Source organism: Pleurodeles waltl, chromosome 9 (assembly GCF_031143425.1).
Source record: "Pleurodeles waltl isolate 20211129_DDA chromosome 9, aPleWal1.hap1.20221129, whole genome shotgun sequence".
Lineage (NCBI taxonomy): Eukaryota > Metazoa > Chordata > Amphibia > Caudata > Salamandridae > Pleurodeles > Pleurodeles waltl.
Window position 1 is genome coordinate 1,127,185,722 of NC_090448.1, and position 25,184 is coordinate 1,127,210,905.

Below are 25,184 nucleotides of genomic sequence, written 5' to 3' on the forward strand. Positions count from 1 at the left end.
TTTGATAAGCAATACCGATGATTTGGACAGGTTTCTCAAATGGAAGAGGCATAAGACGGTCTTGAATCAGAGCTTGGTGAAAACATGACTACCCAACGGCGGAAGAAAACAATCTGATGATGGAGTCGATGCCCAAGCGCAATACCAGTAAGAGGAGCCATCATTATACCTCGTGGCTCGAAAGATTTTTTAAAGAAAAATAACTTTCTGGACCCCAACACGAGGTGGCGGACGTATGGAGAGCATGTGTTTCTACAACCACACATGCCATCAAACATGTTCTTCCTTCATGTCTCCCAGAACACTGGAACATTACTCTGGCTGTTTAAAGAAGGAGCAGTATAAGGAATGGTTTCTTACCTGTAACTCCAGTTCTCTCGTAGGGGTATTTCCATGATAGTCATAAGCACTGAATAGTTCCGCGCGCCTGCGGGGACCCCGGAGCACTGTTGTGTAGTATATTCTTAAGTGCAATCATCAGCTCCTTGACAAAAAAGGTCTGTGAAAAACACTTAAGAATAACAATGTGCAGCCTATGTGAACAGCTACACAGGCCAAATTGTTAGAAGAAAAAACAGTTGTAGTGTAAATTTCACGTTTAAACCTCTATTTATTCTATAAATACATAAATAAATACATTCTCATATTTTATTTACACCTCTCATGAGAATAAAACAATGTAGGGCAGTGTAGCCCATAGGCTGCCGTTATACAGAATGAAAATAGAGCTGTGCCTTTAAGAAAGTAAAGTCTTCCTGTTTCCCATCATGCACAGCAAAAGGCAGTTGCCTCAGTTCTTTTTTGGAGGCTATTAACCTGACATGAAGAAAAACAAAACATTTGTTGGAGTACCAACCTCCATAATATTCATGTTCTATGTCAACTCCACCGGGGAGGAGGGAGGGTTGCTTATGACTATCATGGAAATACCCCTACGAGAGAACTGGAGTTACAGGTAAGAAACCATTCCTTCTCTCGTAGGGGATTTCCATGTATAGTCATAAGCACTGAATAGAGTAGCAAGCCCATCCCCATAACCGCGGTGGAGTAGATATAAGAATACTGAGAAAAACATGAATCATGCAAACAAATTCTTGAGCAAAGCCTGTCCAACCTGAGCATCTGCCCTAGCGTCTGTATCAAGGCAGTAATGCTTAGTAAAGGTATGGACCGACCTCCAAGTGGCAGCCTTGCATATTTCTGCCAAAGGGACATTTCTCATCAAGGCTACAGTAGCTGCTTTCCCTCTGGTAGAGTGGGCTTTTGGCCTACCACCAAGGGATTTGTTTGCTAACTGATAACATAACATTATACATGAAACAATCCACCTGGATAAAGATTGTTTAGATGTGCCCAAACCTGTTCTGATTGGGCCATAGTTAATAAAAAGCTGTTGTGATTTTCGTAAGCTTTTTGTCCTGTCCAAGTAAAATTTCAATACTCTCTTTACATCCAGAGAGTGCAGAGTTCTCTCAGCAGGAGTAGCTGGATTCTGAAAGAAAGTCGGTAATGAAACTGTTTGGTTCACATGGAAGTCGGAGACTACCTTAGGTAGAAATTTTGGATGAGTTCTCATTACCACTTTTGCAGAATGAAAAACCGTGTAGGGTTCCTGAGCGCAAAGGGCCTGGATTTCACTGACCCTACGCGCTGAAGTGATTGCCACCAGAAAAGCAGCTTTCCATGTGAGATGCTGCAGCGATGCCTTGTGTATCGGCTCGAATGGCGGCAGCATCAGACGTGATAAGACAACGTTCAGTTCCCATGGAGGAGAAGGCTTTCTAATGGGAGGAAAAACCTTCTTTAAACCTTCTAGGAAATCCTTAATAATCGGAATCCGAAAAAAGGAAGTTTGTGAAGGACTCTTTCTGTATGCCGTTATCGCCGCCAAGTGAACTTTTATTGACGACAGTTGTAAGACCAATTTTGCCAAACTTAACAAGTATGGCAGGATAGATTGTTCTCCACAGGAAACCGGGTCAATGTTGTTGTGTAAACACCAAATGCAGAATCTCTTCCACTTGCTTGCATAGGCTGATCGTGTGGAAGGGCGTTTTGCTTCCTTCAGAATTTCCATACAGTCCTGAGGTAGGTTCAAGTGTCCATATTGCACTAGCTCAGGAGCCATGCTGCCAAACTCAACGATGAGGGGTTGGGATGAGATATCTGCCCTCTGAACTTCGTGAGAAGGTCCGGACGATATGGTAGCCTGATGTGTGGTTTGAGTGACCGGTGAAGAAGGTCTGGGAACCACCACTGGCGTGGCCACTCCGGAGCAATTAGGATCATTTTGGTCTGAGCATTGGACAGCTTCTGGAGGACCGCCGGAATCAGGGGAAGCGGTGGAAAGGCGTAAAGAAATGCTCCTGACCAGCTTATCCACAGGGCATTCCCCAGTGTCCCTGGATGGTAATATCTGGAGGCGAAGTTTTGGCATTTTTTGTTTTCTGGGGTTGCGAATAGGTCTGTAGAGGGGGTACCCCAGAGTGCGAAAATGGAATGAACGACGTCGTCGTGTAGTACCCATTCGTGGTTCTCGTTCATTACCCGACTGAGGGCATCCGCTTGAACATTCTGGATGCCGGGCAGGTGAGTTGCCACTAGCGAAAGGTTCCTGGCTAGAAGCCTAGAATGCCAGATTGTCTGAGCCTCTCTGGATAAAATTCTGGACCTGGTGCCTCCTTGTTTGTTCACGTAGTACATAGTGGCCACGTTGTCTGTCTGAAGAAGGAGAGTTTCCGTTCTCAGAGAGGGAAGGAAGGCTTTGAGCGCAAGGTGGACTGCGCGAAGTTCCAGCAGGTTGATGTGATAGAGACTCTCTCTCTGTGACCACTCGCCTTGGACTCGAAGATGTTCCATGTGCGCCCCCCATCCGAGCAGTGACGCATCTGTTACGATGGTTTGAGATGGAGGTCGTTGTTGGAACGGAATCCCCACCAAGAGATTGCTGGGTAAACACCACCACTTGAGGGATTGTAGGGTGTGAGGAGAAAGAAGGACTTTGTTCTCCCAATCGTCCCTCAGTTGACACCACTGATCCTCTAGATTTTCCTGCAATGGTCTCATATGGAGGCGAGCATTGGGAACCAGATGGATACAAGAGGCCATCGAGCCCAGTAGAGAAGCTATTATTCTTGCAGTGGCTTGAGGTCTTTCCTGCAGTTGTTTGCACTTTTGGAGAATCGATAACCGTCGTTCCTCCGAAGGAAACACCTTTCCTAGCCTGGTATCTACAATGGCCCCTAAGTAATGCAACCTCTGAACAGGTGTTGCTGTAGATTTCAGAAGATTGACTTGAAGACCAAGTTTTTGTAGCAGTTGTAGAGTCCATTCGAAATGCTGCTGTGCCTCGAGACAGCTGGAGGCCTTTATGAGCCAATCGTCTAGATAGGGGTAGACGAATATTCGCTGTTTCCTCAAGTGGGCGGCTACTACCGCCATGCATTTGGAAAAAGTTCTTGGCGCTGATTTTAGGCCGAAAGGTAGAACTGCAAATTGGTAATGGCGTTTTCCGACGGTGAACCTTAGGAATTTTCGATGTTTCTTGGTTACTGGGATATGAAAGTAAGCGTCGCAAAGATCTATCGCACATAGCCAGTCGCCCTGACGTAGATGTGGGTAAATTTGGTGTAAGGCTAACATCCTGAATTTTTCTTTGCGAATCCATTTGTTTGCTGTCCTCAGATCTAAGATGGGACGAAACTCTTGTTTGTCTTTTTTCGGTACAAGGAAATATCTCGAATAAATCCCCTTCCCTTGTTGGCTGATGGGAACGGGTTCTATGGCTCTTTTTTGCAATAGGATATTGACCTCTAACTGCAGAGCTTCGAGATGGTGGTTGGCTGTTTTGGGTGGAACAGATGGTGGAGAACTGGTGAATCTGAGAGCGTAACCATGTCTCACAATATTCAATACCCAGGCGTCTGTTGTGATGCGTTGCCACTCGTCCAGATGATTTGAGATACTTCCCCCTACCGGAGTGGATAACGGAGGAGGGGGAAGCAAAGATTCAGGGCTTAGACGTGGGAGCTTGTCGAGGTGTCTGGGTCTGAGGTGTTGAACGACCCCTTGTCGACCTTCTGGAGAAGCCCCTCTGATGCTGCTGCTGCTGCTGTTGCTGAGGGCGTGAAGACGTACAATGTGGAGCCTGATACCTGTGGGTGAACAGTCTTCTTTGATATGGGCGGAATCCTTTTCGCTGTTCTTTAGGTCGCTCCATGCCTACCGCTTTCAGGGTATCCAGCTCCGACTTCATTCTGGCCATCTCATCATCGGCATGAGAGCCGAACAAAGTGGAGCCTGAGAAAGGCAGGTTCTGTATCCTCTGCTGTGCTTCGGGTTTAAGCGATGTAAGCCGCAGCCATGCATGTCTCCTGAGCGCTATACCATGAGCATAGTTATGTGCGGATAGTGTTGAAGAATCCGCCGCAGCACTTATAATCTGGTTAGAAACCATAGCTCCCTCGCTCACGACCTCTAGGAAATCTTCCCTTTTGTCCCTAGGGAGATGCTCCGCGAACTGCAGTATAGAGTCCCAGAGGGATCGATCATATCTCCCTAATAAAGCAGTGGCACTGGCTGCTTTTATGGTGATAGATGCCGTCGAGCATACTTTTCTTCCTGCAGCATCGATCTTTCTGCTCTCTTTGTCTAGGGGAGCAGAGGAAGACGGTGACGTCGAATGCGATTTCTTCGCTGCCACTATAACTACCGAGTCTGGTACTGGGTCCGACCTCAAGAATAGAGGATCTTGCTCTGGTGGACGGTACTTTTTAATGAGTCTGGAAGGAGCAGACTTTGTTGTAGCCGGCGTGAGAAAAATGTCCATTGCTGGCTCAATAAGACCCGGAACCAGTGGAAGTAAAGGTCGTGAAGATGTCCTTTGATGCAAGGTCTCAAAGATCACTGATGTCGATGGGGCCGGAGCTGCTAGCGGGATATTCAGCTTGGTTGCCCCTCTCACTAAGACCTCCTGAAATGTGTTGACATCATCTATGGGAGACACTCTTGGGGACGGTGAGTCCGATAAGGTTGGAGAGTAGTCTCGTGTGGACGATGAAGAATGTCCATGATGTGATTCCTGACGACAGTGCCTAGATGTAGATGTACGCCTCGAGGAATAACCAGAACGCCCTGCAGATCGCGTTGGAGTCCTCGGAACAGGTTCTGGAGGAGGCACCGGAAGAGGAGCCGTAGGTGTTACCGGCGTCTGTGGTAACGGCGACTGCCTTTGCGAGAGCTGTGGTGATGCTGGAAGTAGGATAAGCGAGGCCGAGGATTCCGAGGTTGTATAAACCCTTCTAGGCCTCTTAGATGGTCTTCTCGACGTCGAACTGCGGTGACGGCGAGTGCCTCTAGACGTCGACTCGTCTCGCCGCTGAGAACCTCTCCACGACAAACCTCGACGTCGGTGCAGTGACGGTGAACGCCTCCGACGGCGAACACTCTCTCTCGACGGCGATCTCCCTCGCCGTGTCGAAGGCGAGCCCGACTCGGATCTCCTTGGCGTGGACTGTGTTCGCCGTGTCGACGGCGACCCAGATCCTCTCGACGTCGGGTGTCTTCGCCGCCTCGACGGCGAAATAGCTGTCGACGGCGAACGATGTCTTTTTCTCGCCGGCGAAGCACTCCTCGACGGCGAACATGTTGGCGCCGTTCCCTGCTTCGACGTCGACGCTCTCGACGTCGTCGGAGATCTATGTCGTTTTTCAGCAGGTCTGGAAGGAGTCATGGAGGAAACAGGTTGAACCCTGGTAGAAGTCTGACCTTCTCCTCGCTCTGTAGTGGAATGGCCACTTTTTCTCCTGTCCTCTCTCGCCTGAAGTCGGATCTTCTCTCTATCACGAAGGGTTCTTCTAGAGAAGGTTTTACAAATGTCACACGACTCCGGTTTGTGGCTGGATGGAAGACAAATTATACAGACCCTATGTGGATCTGTTTTAGCCTTCTTTCTTCCACAAGAAGGACATTTATCAAAAAGTGAAGGCATTTCCAACTAGAAAAACCTCAAAATTCTGTCAGAATTTAACAGAAATCAGTAGAAAATGATCACTCAAAGGTAAAAACGTCGAGTGAAAATGAAATTCAGAAGATATTTCAATGAATTTCTGTCACAAAAGCTTTTGTGAGGTAGAGCTCAATGCTTCAGGGTCCTGTCAGCAGGAGCCGGAAAAAAGAACTGAGGCAACTGCCTTTTGCTGTGCATGATGGGAAACAGGAAGACTTTACTTTCTTAAAGGCACAGCTCTATTTTCATTCTGTATAATGGCAGCCTATGGGCTACACTGCCCTACATTGTTTTATTCTCATGAGAGGTGTAAATAAAATATGAGAATGTATTTATTTATGTATTTATAGAATAAATAGAGGTTTAAACTTGAAATTTACACTACAACTGTTTTTTCTTCTAACAATTTGGCCTGTGTAGCTGTTCACATAGGCTGCACATTGTTATTCTTAAGTGTTTTTCACAGACCTTTTTTGTCAAGGAGCTGATGATTGCACTTAAGAATATACTACACAACAGTGCTCCGGGGTCCCGCAGGCGCGCGGAACTATTCAGTGCTTATGACTATACATGGAAATCCCCTACGAGAGAAATAGATTTATATGCGGATTACTTCCCTCTATGTTCTCAGCACAGGCAAGTAATTGAGATTTATTTATAACTGAGTCAGTGAGTATTAGTCAAACTGTGGATGAGGGAGAGTTAGGTGCTTCTGGATATGTAGAGGAGTGAGGGACATGAGCGGTAATAAAAATGTGGCTCTTTCGGAGCGTGGACTGGTGTGTGTGGATGAGTGAGAAGACTAGTAAGTAATGTTAATAAAGAAAGCTGTGGGTAGAAAAAGGCAAGTTTAATAAAGTGATCTTTCCACAAATTGTGATAAGAAAGTATTCATATAAAAAGTATTTGCAGACAAGTTTGCATGTTTTCAGATGTACTATTAACTTAAGGCTCCACGCTTGCCTCACGCCTTTTTCTTGGCTGCTTTAGCAAGCTCTTTTCTCACTTACTTTTGGGATCATTATTAGTTATTTTTATCCGGCTCCTTTTGCTGCCCAGTGCATTCTCCACAGGAGGTTAGAGCCCTCCCCTCTAGGTTCTGGACAGCGACCATTCTGGCGGAAATACAGGTCAGCAGACTAGCTGCTGACTTGCGCTCACATGGTGATTGAGCCCACAGCTCTTATTCAGGGGGTGATGCGGCCACATCAATGGTGTGCCGAAGGCATGCCTAAGGCAAGCCCGCCTGTGCCCAACTGGGATCGGGGGCCGGAGGCTATGCCTGTTTTCAGTCAATGTTAGCCGGTATCTCTTACTCTTCTCACGCCCTCTTCACATTAGCAGGAAGACAGTGGTGCAAGCACAGGGTTAAGGTCGCCCCAGATAATTTAGAAGGGTGGAGTTGTGAATACTGCTATTGGTCACCCGGGACACCGTCTGGCACCACTCTCCCTCACACTTAATTGCATGAGGTGTGTGAAAGCCGCAAAAAAGAAGAGGTCGTTATCACGAATTTCCTGATCTGGGCCCTGATCAATGCACGCTCCCTAGTCAAACATAAGAACGAAATAGAAGACCTGACTGTCCACCAAAATTTAGACTGCCTTTTCATTACCGAAACCTGGGCTAGAGAACACTCCGGTCCTGACTTTATAGCATCCACTCCACCCACATATTCATTCCTTAGATTGGATAGAATTACGGCTAGAGGAGGTGGTCTGGTCATCATCTCTAAGTCAATTTGTTGCTGTCATTGGGAGCCATAAATGTTACATCAGAGTTTTGAGCGGGTATCTGCTTTAAGATTCTTCAGAAAAATAATGTGTTTTTCGAGGGTTTGTTGGTCTACCAGTTCTGGGACCTTATCCTACTGTATTGCATCAATGGCCAGCCATAACTGAGCCTATAACTTTGACTTCTAAGTGTATTGTACTGGGGGACTTTAACATTCACTTCGATGATATTCAGGACCCTCATTTTAATGAGTTCCTGAACCTCATGACTAACTTGGACTGGAAGTTAAAAGTCACAACAGCACAGGGCGGGCCATCTGCTGGAGGGGATATTTGCCCGTCATGATAATTGTGTCCTTTTGGAGAATAGGGTCCTTGATTGGACAGACCATCACCTCCTCACTTTTAGATTGACGAAAATTCTGTCCTCTGTATTCTGGACCTTCTCTAAAACTAGTTAGACATTGGAACGGCATTAAGGATCAGCAATTAAGACAGGGACTGGTTTCAGGCTGGGAAGCAGTGAAGAAACTCCCTTTGCAGGCTACGGACAGGATCAATCTTGGGATAAAGATAGCAATTGATCAGTTGCCCCGCTTAGAACTCCTCACTTTTGAGGTGAGAAAAAAAGTTAGCTGTCCCTGATTCACCAATGATCTCAGGAGCTTGCAGACAAAAAAATCGCCAACAAGAATGGAGGTTGAAACTAGACTGGAATCCTAAGGAAAAAGAGAAGCTTAGAGCCACCCTTAGTGCCTACAAAGATGCGATAAATAAAGCTAAAACTGAGTTCTACTCATGTGAAATTAAGGAAGCAACAAACGGCACTAGAGAACTCTTTAGAGTGGTACGTTCCCTCACGGCTCCCTCTACACCTCCAGTGTTGGAGAATTCTCAAGAATTCTGCAATTTTGTTTTTCGAAAACAAAGTTTTGCAAATTCAAGCCAGCTTCACCCAATAACTTGGGGGTATCCGACCTTTATGAGCGCTTAAACAGTTCTATAAACGCTGGCTGTCCTTTGCTGACTAATTTTCAACCTTTGCGACTGGAGAGGATCAAAGAGCTCATGATGGGCATTAAGTCAGGCTCCCTCAGGGATCCCTGCCCTCCCCACATACTGCAGCTCGCCCTTGAGTTAGTATCCTCAGCCCTTGCTCTGGTATTCCAGGAGATTCTGATTACGGGAGTCTTCCCATCATCATGGAAGGAAGAGACGGTGGTTCCTCTGAAAAAGAAACCAGATGGAGCGGTAAATGATCTTAAGAATCTTCAGCCTACTGCCATTCCAGATTAAAATCTTCAAAAAACACATTAATGTAGAACTATCCAAATTTCTTTAAGACTCTGGCGGCTTAGACCCCTCTCAGCACTGCTTCAGGAAAGCCCATAGCACGGAATCTGCCCTCATTACCACATCGGACCCTAGCCGTAGATTAGTTGACGAGAGGCAAGGAGCCATCGGCCACTTTTGATACCATCTCGCCACACATGATGGCGCTCAGGCTCCATCAAGCTGGTGTCAGAGGAACAGCCCTAAATATTTTGAAGTCTTTTCTAGAGGAAAGATCTATCACAGTAAGCTGTGGGGATTTCAGAGCACCCACATATCAATTACCTTGTGGTGTTCCTCAAGGCTCTTCTCTTAGCCAGACATTGTTTAATCTGTATGTAGCCCCATTGGTCAGACTCATTTGATCTTTTTTTTTTTTTTGGTCACTTCTTATGCGGACGACACTCAATCATTCCCATCCATAAGAACTGGGCGGAAGTTGCTGGTCGATTTTACCGCTGCATAAGTGAGATTAATAGATGGATGGATTGAAATAGCTTAAGATGATCAGCGACAAAACAGATATTTTGCTCTTTGGCTCTAGGGAACTGTGGAGCTCACGCTGGCGGGCTTCATTGTGCGGCGATCTGCCTGCCCCCATTACCTCCACTGTCTGTCTTTCAAGTCTCAAGCTAATTCTACCACCAAAGCTTATTTTTGGACTCTCAAATTGATTTATTTTTTTCCATATTTAAAAAAGGAGTTCAGAATCACGGTGTCCCTTGCTCTGGTGATCTCCAAACTGGCCTTCTGCAATGCTGTAATGCTAAATGTTGACAATGCCTCGTTCAGTAAACTACAATTAAGCCAGAATACAGCCGCTCGTTTGATATTAGATCTTTCCCACTCAGCCTCTGCTAGCGGAAGTCTTAAACAGTTACACTGGTTACCTGTCGGGAACCGCACCGTTTTTAAGTCTCTGTGTTTGACACAAGTCCCTGCATGTGCGTGGAACTGAATACCTTTCTTCCATGTTACGCTGGTACGTGCCGAGCAGTCAGCTTAGATCAGCAGGATCTCTCAAGGTCCACGTCCCTTGCACTCGTAAGGCCGGATGGGGCAATATGGAATTCATAGTGGCTGCTGCCAAACACTGGAATATGCTTCCCTTGATGATTAGGAAGGAACATAACTTTTTGGCCTTTAGGAAGCTGCTGAAAACGTGGCTCTTTCCTCAGGTGTCTTACTTCTCTTCCTCCTGCTATTTCTTTTGGTCATTCTACTCACTGTTACTTAGCGCTTCAATGCTACGGCGAGAATGAGGTCTATAAATACAAATACGAACTAGTTTACTATAAAGATGTAGGCCTTTGAGGGGAATGGAATTAGTGAAAAAGGAACATATACTTTATTCCCCAATACAAAACCAGGAAACCTGCAAAGCACCTAGCCCACAGAGTTTTGTTCTACAGTAAGCTTGTTATCTAAGCTGCAGACCTTAGCATACTATGTAGGACTTCTCTCAGCAGTCAGACCTCAAATATACTTCTATTGTAGGTCTAAAGTATAATTCTACTGTAAGACAATGAGAACCAATTATCTGACATTACAACTGAATGTTTTCACCCACTGCCTCTTCTCACTTTTAATATAACTCCCTTACCCTCAATAAACTCTGACCCTGCCAAAATACCTACATAGGCGATCTTTACGAGCACTTAAGGGTACCCTATTATCCTCACCATGTATTTACACTTTCTGTCCATTCCATAAGTTCTCTCATGGTCATTGTTGATAAATCAGTGCAACCTAGCAGAATACATTTTGACGCCCAGAGGGAGATCTATCAGCCTGCCAGATCTGTTTAAAGCCCCTGTGATGATTATTGAAGTCCTACATTATTAATTCCATTTGAATTGTGTTCCAAAGGTTAGCATAATGACAAGTTAATATTGGGAGATCAGATTTCTTCCAGTCTCTTGCGGTGAACTGTTTAGCATCCACTAATAAATGATTCACTAGGAACTTCATCACTTTGATCATGCCTTTTGCTTGTATCTCCAATGCTAAGTAGAACTACATCCAAAGTGTCCTGAATAGGGCAACCTATAAGCTACTTAATTATTCTAAGGAACTATTTCCAGAAATGTCTCCATTTGATGAATGTTCACAATATATGTGACATAGATCCCTCAAGTTTGGGCATATTTCTTTAGGTGTTGCGTAGTAAGATACAAGTAATGCTTTAGTTTGAATTCTGCTCTACTACCCATTTATAGTTGCCTACTATGACCTCCCATAGTTTTCACCATTGTCTGTTTTTTCTTTTTTAATAGTTTTCTCCCATATCTTCTGAAAGCTGCATTATCCACTCTTCTTGAAGGCCTTTAGAAGCGTATACGGTATAAGATTTCTTAGATTCTGGGCCCGTCCCCACCTCCATTGCTGGTGAGAACTCTGGATTTTGATGAATAAGGGCAAACGGGGAAGGGTATGTACTGAGCCCTAACCTCCTATCAAATACATCTGAGGTTTTTATGACTGGGCTATGTCGGCAGAATATGCATTTTAGGTTCTTGAACATTTAGGCAACCAGGGAATATCCCAGAGTGGACTGTGCATAACACTCCTGTCCATAAACACCCATGTTCTATCCTTTTCTCACATTTTCCAAGCTTGAAGGATTCATAGATGTGCTGCCTCGTAATATATCCATTAGTCTGGGAGTGAGAAGCCTACTCTTGTCCTAGGCACCAATGATATGTTTGTGAAATCCCTAGCTCTTACCTTACCACAGAAAGACTTTGATTATTTCTGCTAAAAAATTATCTCCTCTCTCCCAAGACAGGGTGATGCCTGAAACAAAAAGATGGTAGTTTTAACTGTAGTTTTCTTACCGACAAGCATCAGGGAGAGTGCGCTATCTGGTCAAATGTGACAATATGACACTCATCAGTTTCGACAAATCAGACTATCAACTCTGATCGGGAAGGACACATTTTTATCCACAAGTACCAGATCTGACTACCCCACCTAAATAGAAATTCCCACTGCAGCTTAGCAACTTTCCCTTTGATAAGATAAAATGTAATACTTCGGAATTCTCTTTATGGATTTTAAACCCTGCTATCTGCTCAAAATATTCTAAGTAGCAGCTCTCGGCTGACAGATTTAGCTGGTTTGGTCAGCATTAATCAGACATTACAAAGGGGCAGAGTTTTGAAGGTATTCCTACAAAGGCAATTCCTTTGACTTCTGGGTCATCCCTCATCATGGCAGCTAACAGTTCTAAAGACAGGGCTTGATAGATAAAGCAAACAAAAGTAGTAAGAGCACCCTGCCCGGTCCTCTCCTGCAGCCTCACTGTACCTGATCTCTCCCTATTGCCCACAATTGTTAGCAATGGTTTTTAATAACTGCCAAAAAGCCAACTTCTACCAAAATGATTTAGTGATTTAATTGCTCTCCGCTCCCAACTGCTAAAAACTGTAAATGACAAGTGTGAATCCTTGCAAGGCAAATGCAACCTTCCAAACTTTCAAGTTTGGTAAATTACAATTGAGTTGGGTGATAGCAACACATCATTTACAGCACGTAGGAATGGGGGAATTGCAATTTTAAGCCTGTACAGTTGGCATCACACCGCAATTATGATGAAATTATTTTCAGAGGAGTACTCTAACATATGCATAAGGGGGTTTGCCTCAAGCAGAACAATGATGCACTTGTACTTTGGAGAATGGCGGGGTACTACATTGATGACATTCTAGGGTAGTCAATTTCGGAATATTATTTTTATACGTTATTTGCATCTCATGGATTATCGGTTGAAGTTGACAAGAGATTTTCAAGTGGGCTAACTCAAAAAATCATTAAAATTATATCTGACAATAATAAGGTTAAACACGAGGCTGTTGCTATTTTGCAGGAATTTGAAGAATTATATTCTGAGGTATATTAAGTAAAAACATTTCCCACTGAGGCAGATCTCTTCATTCCTTCACACACCTAAACTAGTCTGGCTCGGCGATACACATTGGCAATATCTAAATGAACATTCCTCAACAGATAAATGAATTCAGATCATCTAAACTATTCCAAGTGGTCTGGACTCTGGGGCAGATGGCCTGCATTTGAAGATTTACCAACAGCAAGCCACGACACTAGCGCCTTATCTGCTGGCCATCTACGAAGAGGCTAGGAAGACTGGTACACATCCTCCTCCTCTCCATGAAGTCCTGATCATCTTGATCCTAAAACCATTGAAATCACCTGAGCGATTCGATTCTTAGGGCCAGCTATCGATGATTAACATTGATAATGAAATTTTAGCTAAACTGCTTGCAATCACAATCTTTCCTTTACTTCCCAACTTCATCAGGCGTGACTAATCAGGGGTTCATACTCCGACATACTATGATCCTCAACTTCGCAACATTTTCACCCTGAACTACCAGCTAGATCCAAAGATGCATGCTGTGGCAGAGAATACTGGTTTCAGCTGTAACTTCATTTGCTGAATTAATGTATTATAAGCTCATACCATAGTGTATATTTAGCAAAATGGGCCAATTTCCACTACTTTATGATTATGTAGGAGAACTGAGCGGGGGGCCTCTCTCCTCCATATGATTTGCGATTGTAATGGAGCTTTCTGATGTTAGGCACCAGACAGCACCACCTAAAGAGGCCTCTGCTTGAAGCCTTATCGTTATGTGGACAAAGATACACTTTTCATCAAAGACCTGTCACTAACACCACGCCTTTAAGGGGTGGATTCTTAAAGTCTTATTATTTGTCAGGCGCAACTATCACTTGGCCCAAGCCCAACATTTTTCCAGCCACTGAACCCTCGCCTGAAATCTCCTGAACTCTCCTCGAGAGCCCTCTTAAATGGTGCCATTTGTAAGTTAAATATCTTGGATTAGAGTTATCAGGGCTACTAACACTACTATATGGGAAAATTCAGACACTGCTTTTTCTAGACTGGAAGACCAGAACGCCGTCGGATTAGGTTACCTTTCTCTTTGGCAGGGTGAATGACTACAGTGAAGATTGTTATCCTCTCGAAATTTTTTATTTCTTTCTATAAATATTCCTATGCCTTGTATCAAATACTTCTTCAGCGGGTTGAGATCCTGTATGATCAAGTTAATCTGGGCCAGCAAACAGCCTCGAATGAGATGGGAGACTGTAACAATTCAGTTCGACCAATGCTTTCTTTCAGTTCCAGATTTCAGCTGTATTACTTATGCACAGAGGTTCACTTCATGAATTTTTCGTGTCATCCCTCATCTTTTCAGCAAAGCACTTCAATCAAGGCGGCCACCACTGAGCCGCACTCGTAGGGTCTGGGACATGCTTCGACACAGGGCTCATGGTGACCAGATGTATGCCTCTGCAATACAACTTGCCGATAAATCTTAGCTTACTCCTTACAAGCTAGCATAAAGCAGCATGCAGCTTAACTATTTCAACTATGTTCTCTTGGGGGCTAGTCCCCAGCTGATAATGTTTTGCTAAAAGCACCTATTCAACAGGGGTGCAACCAAACTTCATTAGACTAGTTCCTATATTTTAGGCTTCATAAATCACACAGAGCATTTAACTCCACCTTTCCTTCCAATCTCCACGTATCTGAGACCTTGTCAATGTTGGTACATTCAAATTTCCAAACATACCCCGGAAATACTACACTAGTTAGGCCTCAGAAACAACCCTAATTTTTCTAGCTGTAGATCCCAAAATACCAGATTTCTTCATTTGGCGTAGCTGTGCCCAGCTTTTGGTATGAAATGCTGAGGGCATTGTTTGAAATGGCCAGATTTACAGACCCAAATTGCCCACTTTGGAGCTTCTGCGATAGTCAACATAATCCAACTATCATCATGAAATGTACTGCTTTTTTTTTTTTAACATTACCATTGGAAAAACAATGAGTGGCAATACACTGAGGACATGTGGAGGAAAAAAGCCCCTTTTTGACATTGTTGCCCGCTCTTTTTGCCTGTTATTTGATGCAATTTCAACAGAAAGTGTACTGGGTTCCTGCTATCTAGGCCCCCAGTGCCAGATCTTTTTCCCTAAAACTGTACAATTGTTCCCCAATTGGCAATACCTTTGGCACCCCTGTAGCTAACTAGTAAATGGTACCCAAGGTACCTAGGCTAAGGGTACCAAAGGTCCTAAAGGCTGCAGCATGTATTGTGCCACCCTCGGGGACCCCTCACCTAGCTTGTGCGACTGCTATTGGTGGCTGCGTGTCTTGGTGCAGTTAAAAGTAAAAACAACATGGCACACACCCTGTGTGCCGTGCCCCCTAACACTGCATGAAATATATGTAAGTCACCGCTACAGCAGGCCCTACGGCCCTAAGGCAGGGTGCACTATGTTACATGTGTAATACAGATATGGCCCTGCTACGTTTTTGTTGATTCATAGACTTAGTAGGTGAGCAGGGAACCGATTTTAAGTACAGGTGCTGGGCACTGGTCAGTACGAGCTCCCAAGTTAAATGATGGCATCACTGAAATAGGGTTGGTATCAAACATCTTCTATTAATAAACCCTCACTGATTCCAGTAATTTGTTTATTAAACGTGATTCGGCGGCACCTTAGAGGTGCCCCCTGAAACAACAACCAACTACAAGTGTGCTGCCTCAGTTTTAACTAATACATTTTGAAAAATTCATGAAGATTCGTCAAGCGGCTCCAAAGTTATTGACAAAACCAAAAATGCTCTTCCTATGGAAACTAGGTCCTAACTATAACTATCTAATGGTGACCGACAGTAGGTAATATTAATTATATAGATAGAGAAACAAATGTGTTTGTGTGTATATATATATATATGTATATATATGTGAACAAGGTCCGGTGAGACCGAAACGCGTCAGGGGATTCCGGTTTGTTTGTTTGATCTCACTAATGTATTAAAAGTTAAGGTATTTTAGGCACAACGACAGAGTGCGTTTTTTTCTTGCTAAAACAGAAAGAGAATCTTGTTTTCTGAAAATATGGTTGTCCTGCCTCAAACCAGCACCACCGGAGAATTAAGTGCGCCGTAACACGCAGATCAAGACATCTTTATATATATATATATATATATATATATATATATATATATATATATATATATATATGTATTTTGCCACCAATAGACATATTTCTGACCTCCTAGGGCGAGAGCCTCAGCACTCGGCAGTCAGGACGAAGCCTTACACACCCCTCCCAACAGCATGACCTTCTAGTCTGCATTCCAGCAGGGGGATTCAAAGAGCCCACTGTCTTTGGTATGCAGATCTGGCTTCCCTCAGAGTTGAGGAGATGCCACCCCCCCTGCCCAGGGCCCATTTGGCACCTTGACAGTCGGGAAAATTAGCAGTCAGCGAGGCATGTCCACTCTCAGGCTAGTTCCACCCCTAAGGTGGGCTACCTGATACGGACACGAAATCTAGAACTCTGCCATCTTGGTGATGGCAGAATTAGGAACTCAGATAGGAAGTGTTTGTATAGGGGGACTAGTGACCCCAGTGGACAGTTGCCCACTGGCTACTTCCCCACACTCCCCTAACACCCCTAAATTCAGTAATTAGGGAAGCACCTGGAAGGAGGAAATCAGATCCTGCTGACCTGAAAGAAGAAGGACACTACAGAGACGCAAAAGCAAGAACCGAAGACCAGTGACTGACTCGGGGCCAACCCTGCCAGCCTGCCTAGTGACTTCGACAACTGCGACAGATGCCTTGTCCTGCAGCAGCCTGGGCCTCCAAAAGTCCAGGAGGACTGCCAGCCTTCAACCGGAACCAGGAACTCCCGTGGAGTAGCGGAGCTGCTCCCCCGCATCTTACAGGCACCCAAGATGAACTGTGAGGACTGCGGACACCCAAAACCAGGCACCGGAAAGCACCACTGCACCCATGCCCACTAGCCAGAGTCAAAGTGGGCCAAAGGTGTCAGCGTGGACCACAGACCCTCCAAAGAAAGTCCACCGTGGGCCTTCCCACTGTGACCTTCATGACCATGCCTGCAGCCTCGTTGTGCAGGCCCCCCATCTACAGCGAGTGACCTGGAGACAAAGACCTGATGCCTCAGGACACCTCTGCACCCAGCCACCCCGGACCGAGGACAAGAGGACCAAAGGTATCCCCACCGTCCCCCAGCCTTGTGAGACCTGAGCCCACGTGTTGACTCGGTCAGTCTATGCCTGCAGCCTCTCTGCAGGCCCCCTCTACCACGACCACCTCTGGTGACAGAAACCGACAGCCTAAGGACACCCATGTACCCGGCCACCCTGACCCCAAGAGAAAACGACCAAAGGTGTCCCCCCACATCCCCGATCATTGCAAGTTTTGAACCCCCTTGTTGGTTCACCTGGACTGGTCCTCCGGTCCCTACCTGCAGAATCTTTCCATCCCAATCAATCACCACTGACTTTAATGAGGCACCCGACGCTGGACTGCACCAGGCTGCTGCAGTGCCACCCGAGGTGACCTGTTGGTGTGGCCTAGGATTCTGCCTCATACTCGCCTTGGGTACTCAACAGCAACTTACAGGACACATTTTCAGGACTTGTCTGCCACATATGTTTTTCTCCACGGGTTAAAATTGCAGCTTCAGAAAATTGCACTTTTCAAAACTGTTATTATTTCTGTTCCAAAACATACTAACTTGATCGTACTGGTTCTAGTGCCTAAACATATATAAAGATAAAATATTATTTTTATAAATTGGTGTGTATCTATCTCCTTCTTGAGTCATATGCATCATTTATTGACTGTGAGCCTACTGCAGATGTCTAACACTACTCTCTGTTAAGCCTAAGGCTGCTGGACCTCACTATCCCCTAAGAGAGCACCTTGAGATTGCTCGAGCAATCGCCTGTCCACTTGTAAGGGAGCCCCTGGACTCTCTGCACGGTATAACTCACTTTGGTATGCCATATAAAGAGCCAGCAAGCTTTAGATTCAAAGACTGGTTGAAAGACTTAACATATTGTAGTATAGTGCAGAGGTGTGGAATTAATTAAGCCCGATACCCAGGACATATTGTTTGGGATCAAGGACAAGTTTTCATGTTTATTTTGTTCTTGGGACAAGTAGGCCCACCTCCCTGCATCACAAACTCTTTGGAAGAGAAGGGCATTGTCTACAGTAAAGGTAACATTTGTGCCCCTATGTTAATGCTGCCCAAACTTGTATTTATGGTTCATTCATGCAAAGTCTTTATTATTAGGGTGAGCACACACTAAGGAAATGTAAGCTTGGACAGCACTACTGATTGTAGTTCCAGTATAAAAATGTGTACACACATTTACAAAGTTAACAATATGAGGCTATGTATAAGGCTCCCAGAATGCTCTCTGATTAGATCTAAATATTTGCAGAAGCTTAAAAGCAATGTTGAGGATTCTTTGATTTCAAAATCAAAACCTTCATTAGAAAAATGCAATGAGGAAAAAAAAAAAAGCTTTGCAATTTTAGGTACATTTCTTTGAAGCATCATTTAGTAAAATGTGTTGATGCATACTAGTATTACTAAAAAAATATATTCATAACGGAAAAATCAGTGTAACCAGTTTCAACAAGGTTATGGGAAATATGAGAATAAACAAGCATTGTCAAAGTCGGAAGGTTCGATATTGGTTGTCAACCTTTTGGTTTTGTCAATGCATTTCTTGCTTTGAAATGGTTTTTGTAAAACTTTATTGTTATGGGTGCTGCCGGGCCCTCACTATTATAACACTGGCAAAAGCTAAAATATTTTTGGTATAAAAAAAACACACATTGACATATCAGTTTTGGCACTGAACAAAACTAGTTTGTGTGCTGATGTGCTCCTTGTTAAAGAGCACAAGGCTGTCGCTCATAGTGAAGTCAGCCAACAGACAGAGAGACAGAATTGTAGTCAAAACAAAAGGTCTTAACACCAGTCCTAATTAGGGGCCCACTTCTTAAAGGGTCACAAAAGTGCACTCATGGTATATGCCCTTGCATTAGTGCAGATTTACGACTCATGAATTTCCAGAAATAGGGCAGGAAATGGTACACCTAGAAAATATTTGTGAATTACATTTTAGCTCAAGCAAATATGTATGTCCTGATTTGCTCATTAGAAAATCTATTGAGCATTTACAAGTTAACTTTCCCTCCAATTACACCCCCCCTCCCCCCCAAAAAAAAGAAACTGTCAGGAATACATTTCAAATAATTCTCAGTATAGAAAACAATTCGAGTAGAGCTGGTAAAAAACCCTAAAACATGCAAGTTTGTAGTTTTACACAGACTCAAAGGGGCATTTCAAATCTGGAACTATTGCTCACTGCTACCTACAGCCTCAGTATGTACGTCTGTGGAAAGGTGGCAAATTAAGGGATTTGCTATTATTCCATCCTTACTATCGTATGAGCCCTGGCATAACAAGAGAGGCTATTATCAGAGCCCTTACACAATGTGATTGCTGCCCATAATTTGTTGCCGCACTACATGGCACCAAAGGGACAAGTGGATTTTGTTAGAAGACAAGTAGATTTATAAAGCAACCTGTCCTATGGACAAGTAGATATTTTATTCAAATCCACACCCCTGTATAATGGATGCCAACAAGGAACTGATGTCAATCCAATCCAGACCCAAAGATATCTGGGGACCTTTTGGAGCACACATTCTGTCACACGTGACAGCAGAAACTGGGAATGTCAGTAATGCAGGGGCAGCCTAGATAAAACAGAGGGTCTGGAAGCTCAATAATACCACCTGACCTGCTGCAGTAAACATATATATATGATATTCTATACTGATGACATTGATTTTGAGGTGGATGTGGGGCACACTGGAAAATGTTGGCTTCTTGTGGTTGTTGGGTTATATATGTGGTACATTCAGTGCTTTAAATGGGGCAGGACTGTCCAGTACTGAGTACCGGCACTTTTATTTTGGGAGGGAGAGTACCTACACTTCAAGAAAAACGTAATACTTTTAATTGGGGAGTACCAGCACTTCTCAGAAACAAGCAGCTACTCTGCTACAGAGTACCTGCACTTCTATTTTTCCATTTCAAGCATTGATTACACTAGCATCCTTGATCCTATTTCTTGCCTCTCTGTATATGGGAATAGAGAGTGTTAATCTCCGTTAATCTTCAATAAAAAAAATAAAAAAATGCCATGCTTGACTCTATACCAGCTGTGCAACCTTTGCCCGAGCCTGTGATCAACCCATGCATTCTAAGTCGAAGCATCCAACCTCATAAGAGACTTCTGCATCCAGGGCCATGCCCTTCCTGTCCAACCATGCTCATAATGCTTCTGCCCATGCAATAACAATGGAAGGTAGTCCATGGGCAATGCGAGATTAAAGATAGAATCCAGTGTGAAAGGAGTAACAAAAGCTCCTCTAATATGAACCATCAATAACAGGGAGGCAGGCTAAATATCGTAATGGATATTAAAATTAGAGTTGACACCACAAGCTTCAAATATTCACTGGCAAAGCCACATATGTCTGACTTTGGCTGCCAGCCTCTTGACTTTGGCAATTGTTGGTTAGCTTTGTCAAGTTTTTTGTAAAATTTTAATGTTTTGATCTGCTAGGCTTAAACTAATATAATAAAAAAAAAACAAGCACATAAAGCAAAAATATTTTTTTGTTTTAAACCCCCCTCCCCCTCCAGTTATAGTTCAGGACACTGAAGGGTCCTACCCTGTGTGCAGTTGCGCTTCCTTATGAAATATCAGAATACAGTCTCTCTCAGAGAAGGTAGCTGGTGGCTGTAGTGAGTTGACCTATTGCCACTCAGATGTTTGTGTAGTGGCTGAAAGAAATATGTGGATAATGACAAACCATGGATGAAGCAGGCTGGCTAAAAGCCCCAGTATGTAAGTATAATGCAGAAATAATTTAATAAAATCAAAAGGTCTTTGCTAACACCACACCTAAACGTGCAAAAGTGACATCTTGTTCCCATTAACATCTATAACAGTCTCAATTTGAAAACTCCATTATTTATTGATGGGCACTGCAACAACAGCTCTAAAAACCACTGCTTGTTTTAAATATCATACTAAAATTCAATAAACTTAAATAGCTTACCAGTAAGTCGAAAACCTCATTCACATCCTTTCCTCTGATTTCAATGCCATTAATCTCAAGAACCTCATCCCCTTCATGGAGTAATCCACTTTTTTCTGCTGCACCTCCTTTTACGATGCGACTGATAATCACAGAGTCCAGCTCATTTCGCACTGTGGCTCCCTAAACAAATACAATAAATTACAGGGGTTAATTGTTATATATGACTTGGCTCACATGTAAAACACTAATTGATACACACAATGAAATACGCATGCCATGTGTATATAAACCAGCTTGAAAGCACACCGATTGTGTGGGATATAGTAAACATTTTCTCCATTTGATCCTGAAATGAGCACACAACTATCAAACCTAGGCTCTCAAGTGAGGGGTATTCTACTCGTTCTGTTTCCATTCATGATAATTATGACAATCTTTACACTTAGATAGCACTTTCCTTAATTAGAAAGTTAGCATCATTCTCAAGCGCCAGATAATAATGAAAATGTCACTTACCCAGTGTACATCTGTTCGTGGCATCAGTCGCTGAGATTCACATGTTCTGCAATAGCTCGCCATCTGGTGTTGGGTCGGAGTGTTACAAGTTGTTTTTCTTCGAAGAAGTGTTTTCGAGTCACGGGACCGAGTGACTCCTCCTTCTGTGCTCATTGCGCATGGGCATCGACTCCATCTTCGATTGTTTTCCCCGCAGAGGGTGAGGTAGGAGTTGTACTATAGTAATAGTGCCCGCGCAATGAAATGTGTAAGTATGTACCTATTAAAGGTTTAAATAATATATATACAAATGTACAAAATTGAAGGTAACTTCTGAACTGCTACAGGCTTCCGGGGAGGTGGGTGGGCACATGTGAATCTCAGCGACTGATGCCACGAACAGATGTACACTGGGTAAGTGACATTTTCAGTTCGATGGCATCTGTCGCTGTAGATACACATGTTCTGCATAGACTAGTAAGCAGTTATTTCCCCATAAGCGGTGGTTTAGACTGTAGGTCTGAAATAGAGTTCTTAATACAGCTTGACCTACTGTAGCTTGTTGTGCGGATAGCACATCTATACAGTAGTGTTTGGTGAATGTGTGAGGCGTAGACCATGTGGCTGCCTTACATATTTCATGCATTGGGATGTTTCCTAAAAAGGCCATTGAAGCACCTTTTTTCCTTGTTGAATGTGCCCTGGGAGTAATGGGCAGTTGTCTTTTTGCTTAAAGGTAGCAGATTTGGATGCATTTAACTATCCATCTGGCTATACCTTGTTTTGATATTGGGTTACCTGCATGAGGTTTTTGGAATGCAATAAATAGCTGTTTAGTCTTTCTGATGTTCTTTGATCTGTCAATGTAGTACATTAATGCTCTTTTGACATCTAATGTATGTAGTGCTCTTTCAGCCACAGAATCTGGCTGTGGGAAAAAAAACTGGTAGTTCTACCGTTTGATTTAGATGGAACGGTGAAATAACTTTTGGTAAAAATTTAGGATTAGGTCGTAGGACGACCTTATTTTTATGTATTTGTATAAAAGGTTCTTGTGTTGTGAACGCTTGAATTTCACTTACTCTTCTTAGAGATGTAATGGCGATGAGAAAGGCAACTTTCCAGGTTAGGAATTGTATTCCGCAAGAGTGCATGGGTTCGAAAGGTGGGCCCATGAGTCTTGTTAGGACCACGTTTAGGTTCCATGAAGGAACAGGTGGTGTTCTTGGTGGTATAATTCTTTTAAGACCTTCTATGAATGCTTTGATGACTGGTATCCTATACAAGGAAGTTGAATAGGTAGTCTGCAGGTATGCAGATATTGCTGCAAGGTGTATTTTAATAGAAGAGAAGGCTAGCTTTGCTTTTTGTAAATGGAGCAAGTAATTTACTATATGTTTTGGAGTTGCGTGTAGTGGTTGTATCTGATTATGATGGCAGTAACAAACAAATCTTTTCCACTTACTTGCGTAGCAGTGTCTAGTGGATGGCCTTCTGGCCTGCTTTATGACTTCCATACACTCTTGGCTAAGTTGTAAGTGTCCGAATTCTAGGATTTCAGGAGCCAGATTGCTAGATTCAGCGATGCTGGATCTGGGTGTCTGATCTGTTGGTTGTGTTGCGTTGCGTTAACAGATCTGGTTTGTTGGGCAGTTTGATGTGGGGTACTACAGAGAGATCTAGCAGTGTTGTGTACCAGGGTTGTCTTGCCCACGTTGGTGCTATTAAAATGAGTTTGAGTTTGTTTTGACTCAATTTGTTTACTAGAGAAGGAAGGAGAGGGAGAGGAGGAAAAGCGTAAGCAAATATTCCTGACCAGTTCATCCATAGGGCATTGCCTTGGGATTGCTTGTGTGGGTATTTGGACGCGAAGTTTTGGCATTTTGCGTTCTCTTTTGTTGCAAATAAGTCTATTTGAGGTGTTCCCCAGAGTGTGAAGTAGGTGTTTAGAATTTGTGGGTGGATTTCCCATTCGTGGACTTGCTGGTGATCTCGAGAGAGATTGTCTGCCAGTTGATTCTGGATCCCTGGAATAAACTGTGCTATTAGACGAATTTGATGGTGGATTGCCCACTTCCATATGTTTTGAGCTAATAAGCTTAACTGCGTTGAATGTGTTCCTCCTTGTTTGTTTAGATAATACATCGTTGTCATGTTGTCTGTTTTGACAAGGATGTATTTGTGGATTATGATTGGTTGGAAAGCTTTTAGTGCTTGAAAAACTGCTAATAATTCTAGATTTATATGCAGTTTTGTTTGATGTATGTTCCATTGTCCTCTTATGTTGTGTTGATTGAGATGTGCTCCCCACCCTGTCATGGAAGCATCTGTTGTTATTACGTACTGTGGCACTGGGTCTTGGAAAGGCCGCCCTTTGCTTAAATTTATACTGTTCCACCATAGAAGCGAGAGGTAAGTTTGGCGGTCTATTAACACCAGATCTAGAAGGTGACCCTGTGCTTGAGACCACTGTGAGGCTAGGCACTGTTGTAAGGGCCTCATGTGCAGTCTTGCGTTTGGGACAATGGCTATGCATGAGGACATCATGCCTAGGAGCTGTAGTATTGTTCTTGCTTGTATTGTCTGATTTGGAGACATGTGTTGAATGACTCTGTTGAAATTGTGAATTCTTTGTGGAGTTGGCGTTGCTACTCCTTTTGTCGTGTCTATTATGGCTCCTAGATATTGCTGTACTTTGCTTGGCTGAATGTTGGATTTTGCAAAGTTGACGGTGAACCCTAGTTTGTAGAGGGTTTGTATGACTTGATTTGTGTGGTTTGAGCATTGTGTGAGCGAAGTGGTTTTGATTAGCCAGTCGTCTAGATACGGGAATACATGTATTTGCTGCCTTCTGATGTGTGCAGCGACTACTGCTAGGCATTTTGTGAATACTCTTGGAGCGGTTGTTAAACCAAAAGGCAATACTTTGAGGTCTAGGGTTGTCATGTAGTTGTGTTTTTTGAGCAATGGTAACACTTCTTGTAGTGTGACCATGTGAAAGTGGTCTGATTTGATGAATGTGTTTACTACTCTGAGGTCTAGAATTGGTCTCAGTGTTTTGTCCTTTTTTGGTATCAAAAAGTACAGTGAATAAACTCCTGTGTTTATTTGTGTGCTTGGTACTAATTCTATTGCATTTTTTTGCAGTAGTGCTTGAACTTCTATCTCTAGAAGCTGTGAATGGTGTTTTGATAAATTTTGTGATTTTGGTGGTATGTCTGGAGGGAATTGCAGGAATTCTATGCAATAACCATGTTGGATAATTGCTAGGACCCATGTGTCTGTAGTTATTTCCTCCCATGCTTCGTAATATTGACTTATCCTTCCCCCCACTGGTGTTGTGTGGAGGGGGTGAGTGACGTATGAGTCACTGCTTGGTTGTAGGGGTTTTGGGGCTTTGAAATCTTCCTCTATTCCTAGGGAATTGCCCTCCTCTATACTGGCCCCGAAAGCCTCCCCTGTACTGTCCCTGGTAGGTGGACGGTGCGGACTGTGAGGTACTAGCTTGTGTGGCCTGACCCCGAAACCCTCCTCTAAAAGGTGTTTTGCGGAAGGTGGTATAAGATCCTCTGCTCTGCGTGGAGTAGAGTGCGCCCATGGCCTTGG

General features: G+C 43.7%; 1 protein-coding gene across 1 annotated transcript in view; it reads right to left on the bottom strand.

The window, feature by feature from the left end:
• PALS1 (protein associated with LIN7 1, MAGUK p55 family member) overlaps window positions 1–25,184 on the bottom strand; it is a 342,210-nt gene that overhangs the window by 129,931 nt on the left and 187,095 nt on the right. Inside the window, exon 6 of the mRNA XM_069208880.1 lies at window positions 21,102–21,263. Coding sequence (XP_069064981.1) covers window positions 21,102–21,263 — 162 coding nt within the window. The remainder of the gene's footprint in view (window positions 1–21,101; window positions 21,264–25,184) is intronic.